At 44.6% G+C, this 6,000-nt stretch overlaps 1 protein-coding gene across 1 annotated transcript in view; it reads right to left on the reverse strand.

Moving 5' to 3' along the window:
- The window catches only part of ARIH2 (ariadne RBR E3 ubiquitin protein ligase 2), a 72,768-nt gene that overhangs the window by 23,745 nt on the left and 43,023 nt on the right, over positions 1-6,000 (reverse strand). Inside the window, exons 3-7 of the mRNA XM_077451684.1 lie at positions 4,617-4,684; positions 2,907-2,970; positions 1,999-2,146; positions 1,458-1,579; positions 1,220-1,329 (exon numbers count right to left, since the gene is read on the reverse strand). Coding sequence (XP_077307810.1) covers positions 1,220-1,329; positions 1,458-1,579; positions 1,999-2,146; positions 2,907-2,970; positions 4,617-4,684 — 512 coding nt within the window. The remainder of the gene's footprint in view (positions 1-1,219; positions 1,330-1,457; positions 1,580-1,998; positions 2,147-2,906; positions 2,971-4,616; positions 4,685-6,000) is intronic.

Raw genomic sequence — 6,000 nt, forward strand, 5'->3', positions numbered from 1 at the left:
GGCTTTTCAAGCAAACCTGTGCAACGCCTGTATGTGCTGCTGTAGGAAGAAGCAAATTGGTGATCCACTCTGCAAAAGCCCAAATATGTTATAATAAGAACGCTATAAATTGACTTCTTTCAGGACTAGGGTTCCTAATTTTTTTGGGTTAGCGTCAAGGAAAAATGTGCAGCTTGTTTACAGACAGGTCACATGGACTTGGCACTTTTACTGTTGAACACGCATATGGCAGGTCAGCAAGTCTGGGAATGACACCAATATGTAAAACTAGGACTGACCTATATAAATCCTCCAAGCACAGCAAGAGCCATCCTGCGTGATGAAACCACATTCTCTGTTGTATCCACTATAGTAGCCAATATATAATCTAGAAAAGTCAATGACTCTTTTGTGACATGAATAATAAAAACATTAATCTCATTAAAGGAAAATAGGGCCAAAGCTCTTTTGGTCATGCTTCATCTATGGGCGAGCACTTAGTACTGCACTCCTGAGAGACAAATTCAGCCGACAGCAGGCCGAAGCCAGCATTCAGCTGATGTTACAGAGCAAGTCCAGGCTCTGCAGGGATCCACCCAGATGCCTGACCGGCAAGCTGGCTCAGCCTCTCAGAGGCTTAGCCAGCTGCTCCAATTTCCTCCACAGCCCAGCACTCCAGTGAGTGCTGGAGGGAAAGAGCAGAGAACTGGTGACTGACAGTCACCGCCTCTCTGCTCAATGTAGACAGCGGAGTTATCAAAGGTCTTTGATCGCTCAGTTTTCAGTGTAAAGCTGGCAGGGAAGAGATGCATCAGATCGATCCTGCAGCCATCTAGGTGAGAATGTAAGTTTGTGTTTTTTTTGTAACCCGCACTTCTCTTTTAACCACTCTTATTCTAATCTCCCCTCAACCATGTAAGGCCTGATTCACACCTATGCCCTTTTTAGTGCCTTTTGCTGATTTGCACTACAGTCCATTTAACATGGTTTCCTATGGAACACGTTCTGTAGAGCAAATCTACAAAATGCAAAAAGCACTAAATGCATAGGTGTGAATCAGGCCTGAGATGAAAACTGGTTCATTACTACAGCAGGCAAACCTACAAATAGAACTAGAGTCAATATGAAGAAAATAACTATTCAGTAATTCAATATACATCAAAAACTGAGACAGATAAAATGATAAATTATGATATAGAAGACTACGTATTAGAGATTGACCTGTGCTGTGACCACTCACCAGAAGACCTCGCTGCACCTGTTGCACTGCACTCGCCGAGCCTTTGGCTCCTGAACCTGTATGACCATAGGACAGTCTGCACCGGGGCAAAGCTGTAACTGATAGTGGCTCTGTGGGAGAAAGAAAAATGAATGCTTAGTGTTGAATCTATGATGTGGAAAACGAATAAGAAGGAAGGGAGAGGGGGGCGAGAGAGGAGGGGGGCGAGAGGGAGTGAGGGGCGAGAGGGAGGGAATACCTCCACATAGTCCCTGAAGAGATAGCGTTTATATTTGTCTTTTAGCTCCTCATTAGGCAGTAAAGGAAACACAAAATCTTCTGGTGCTCGGAGCAGGCAGTCTTGGGCCATGCAGGAAATCCCTAGGAGAAAACAAGTAGAGAAACAATTAAAAAAAAAACTAAAAGCTCACAAAACCAGCCCACCAGCTTAAAGTGGAACTTCACCCAAAAAAAGGGAAATTTCCACTTGTTGGCATCCTCCTCCCATCCGCTGCCACATCTGGCACTTTTTTTTGGGGGGGGGGGAGTGAGTACCTTGTTTTGACAGGTATCTGCATCTGAAGTTCGCCCCTTCTTCCCCTGCAGTCTTGTGGGACACATCACAGGTCCCAGAAGACTACCGGACCATTTACAAGGCGCAGCGCAACTCGCACATGCAGAGTAGGAAACCGGCTGTGAAGCTGCAAAACTTCACTTCCCATTTCCCTTACTTTGGATGCCTGAGCCTGCACCCGAAGCCGACTGAAGCATGGAGCTCCTCTTAGGATTGGCAAACTTACCCACACCGACCCCGTCTTTCACCAGAACTATGCAGTGCTGCTCCCAACAGCTGCGGCAGAACGGATGCTGACAGGCCAGGGACAGCAGATTCTCCTTCCGGACAAACTGCATGCAAACCGCGCAGTGATGAGAGGAATGTGCCATTACCTGGAGACACAGAAAAAAAAAGAGACTTTCCACAATGCAGTCTTAGCATGTCACAATTACACATAGCAATCTAGAAAACAAAAGGTTTTCAGTCGCACAGACACCGCTGTATCGAATACTAGTACCTTAATATGTTTTCAAACCCTTTTTATTCGTCTTTTTACTATACATCATATTCCTGGAGCACATCCCCTCAGCGGGTCTCCAGTTTTTTTTTTTTTTAAACAAGGGGCCAGTTTACTGTCCTTCAGACTATAAGGGTGCCCCCACGTTGGTGCCAACGTGGGATCAAGGGTGCTCATATAGCACCAAATTATAATAATATATGTTTTCTTTAATCAGCTGCAATTTACTACCACTTTAAACCAATCAGAATCTCTCTGATTTGTCCCGGAAGCCCCTCGGAAAGAAGGGGGATGAAGAGCAGGGATTTCATATCACTGGCTGCACTGACAGCTCATCACCCACAGAAGTACAGCGTGGTCCGGGGGTGGTAGGTTTGGTAAGGGGGTGCAGAGGAGGAAGTGTAGGGCGCTAGTTCAACTTTTCTTTTTTTTTTTCTGAAAAGATGAACTTGCACTTTAATTACTTGGTATAATTCTGAAAATGTGTCTGCTTAAACAGCCAGCTGTGAAACACGCCCTAGATTCCATAAAGAGAACGAGTTCACAATAACGATAAAGGCCACCTGTGGTGAACCTGCAGCTGAAACAACAGCCAGGCTCCAGAAAACAAGAGACACCAAGAACAGAGCACTTACATGTTTAGAAGATGATGGCTGAACCGTGGCGTCAACCAACAACTGTGCATAATTCATTTTATGCCTAGAATGAAGAAAAACAATGAAGTCACTAGCAAGTTCACAACACCGAAGAGGTTTTATTTATATAAAAAAAAAACAAAAAAAAAACAAAAAAAAAAAACTAAAAAACGAACATCTCTGCAATGCATTCACACTTCCCCAACTTAAAACATTGTGAAAATTATTTGGGAGCTGACAACACCGTGTGCTTAAATCCCAAGCAGCGTTTTCAGCCCTGCCTGGACTACAGAATAGGGATCAACAGATATCGTTTTTTCGGTGCCGATACCAATATTTCGACCAACTCTCAGGCCAACAGCCGATATTATGTGCCGATATTCTGTACATTTAAAAATATATATGAGGAGTTCCCACCATCCCTGTGCTGAGTTCCCGTCTCTGTGCACCCGCTGTGCCCGTTATGAGGGGTTCCCAACATCCCTGTGCTGAGTGTTCCCGGGTCTGTACACCCGCTGTGCCCATTATGAGGGGTTCTCACCATCCCTGTGCTGAGTGTTCCCGGGTCTGTACACCCGCTGTGCCCATTATGAGGGGTTCTCACCATCCCTGTGCTGAGTTCCCGGGTCTGTACACCCGCTGTGCCCATTATGAGGGGTTCTCACCATCCCTGTGCTGAGTTCCCGGGTCTGTACACCCGCTGTGCCCAAATATATAAAAAATAAAAAATTATATATATATATATATATATATATATATCACTTATTGCTGTCACAAGGAATGTAAATAACCATATTGACAGTAATAGGCAGTAACAAGTACACTTTATAGAGGGGTTGAGGGTCTATAAGACCCCAAACCCCTCCTCTGCATTTGAAAGGATTCAAAAACGTCAAGATCATCGTTTTTGAATACTTTCTATATTTTAAAACTGGCGCCTTTAGGATACCAGTAATGCGGAAGTGATGTCGTCGCTTCCGGGTTACTATATCCGAGACCCGAACGAAGCAATCGGCTTTACTCGGGTCTTCGGCTAGCCAGTGGACGGGGTAAAACACTAGGGGTGTTGCTTGTAATAAAAGCCGCGCAGCTGCTGAGCTGCATCGGTCATCATTACAATAAAGCCAACCGTCCTCTCTAAAGTTGCGTACCGGAGCAACGCCTGCAGCTGCACGCATCGTCCCGGTAAAACCTCTTGAAGCATTATTGATAACATTGAGTAGGTTTGTGAAAGATACTTTACAAACGTGAATAAATTGGCCGCACTGATAATCGGTCGTTCCCTACTACAGAACACCTCTTCTTACCACAGCTTGAAATAAAAAAATAAAAACTAGTGACAGTAGGCAAAGTGCTGAGGAAGAGGTTAAATACCCATATTATTTAAGGCCATTTACACTGTACGGCTGCATTGCAATACAATGCATTATGGTATGGCAGCCAATGAATCATAATGTATTTTGAAGGTATTATGATATTACAGAAGCTTATCAGTGTACGGAGTGAGTGTTGACAAAAAGCTTCTCCCTTAATCCACTTTTAAAAAAAAGTAATAGAATACATGAAAATCAACGTAACTGCACCTGGTAAAAGCCATTATGACATTTCAGATGGAGCTAGTCTGCTGTGTCATCTTGTACATGAATTGTAATGGATAGGGGCACAGTGATTCTTATGCAATGTAACTTTAGAAGAAGGAGAGACACTTACCGTTCTAGAATTTCTGAGACTTGCCAATGAAAATGAACTAGGATGAGTTTCGCCACAGAATGAGAGACCTGCAGAACGGAAGACGTTAGAATGTTAGTATAACGCATACATAAAGATTGCAATGGCAGGCACATTAAGAGTCCATAATCAGCATAAAAAAGTCTATTAGTAGTCCAATAACATAATATTGTATTAAAGCGGTGTTCCCACTATAAAAATAAATAAATAAATACATTAAAAAAGTCAGCAGCTACAAATACTGCAGCTGCTGACTTTTAACAATCGGACAACTTACCTGTCCCAGAGTCCAGCGATCCGTTGCACCCCTAATTGAGTGCATACTATACTGTACATGAACAGACTTTTCAGTAAGCCAACATTTCTGGATTAAAAACACTTTTTTTTTTTTTTTTTTTTTTTTTTTTTTATTGGTCTTAAAGTGGTTGTAAACCCTTACAAACCACTTTGGCCTACAGGTAAGCCTAGATTAAGGCTTACCTGTAGGTCCAAGAAATAGCTCCTAAACCTACACGGTTTAGGAGATATTTACCTGAAGACAGCCACCGCTGAAGACAGCCGGCACGCAGGCGCACTGGGTAAGCCGCAGATCGCGGCGATATGCTTGCGAGTATCGGCTCCCATGCGCGGGAGTGATGTCATCGCTGCTCTGGCGAATCACAGCGCCGGAGCAGCAAGACCCACCAAGAAAATGGAGGCTCCGGACTTCAGGGGACAGCGGCGACTTCGCTGGCTCCTGTGTCAGGTAAGTGACACATAATGGGGTAGTATGCGATGCATAGTAGTCCATTATGCTTTACCTTTACAGGGAATCAAAGAGGAAGTAAACCCATCAGGTTTAAAAGCGCATTGTGCTCAGTTTGCTTTGGAGTACCAAATGCAATTAAAACAGATTGGGGAAAGAACACAATCATGCGACCCGTGAATCATGCGGCCAGCGTGTGCTCCAAATACAGAGTTTTCTATGTATCATTACGTTGAGGGAACTCCATGTGACAGCACAGGTTCTACACTGCAGCCTGAATGTTATAAAACAGGAACTATCCGCAGTGTGGGGTAATACTACAGTGTTCAATCATGTGATGGGCGCTGGGGTGAGGAATTTCAGGCATGACGAGTAGTGGGGGTGGAGGGGAACAGTGTTGGCAAGGAGGGGTGCTGGTGAGTTAGCGGTTGCAGGTGAGGGTTGCGGACATGTTGGCGAATGGTGGCTTGCGCTGCTGTCAATCACATCCAATGACGCAATCACATACAATTGCTTCTCACCATGCGAGGGAGCTCACATGAACGTGAGAAGTACCTGCGGGGGGGAAGCAGAGACAGCCGCCGAGGGACCCCAGAAGAGCAGGTTCGGGGCCACCCTGTG

The sequence above is a fragment of the Lithobates pipiens genome, unplaced genomic scaffold (genome assembly GCF_037356315.1).
Source record: "Lithobates pipiens isolate NorthernLeopardFrog02 unplaced genomic scaffold, aLitPip1_a1.2 Scaffold_23, whole genome shotgun sequence".
Taxonomy (NCBI): domain Eukaryota; kingdom Metazoa; phylum Chordata; class Amphibia; order Anura; family Ranidae; genus Lithobates; species Lithobates pipiens.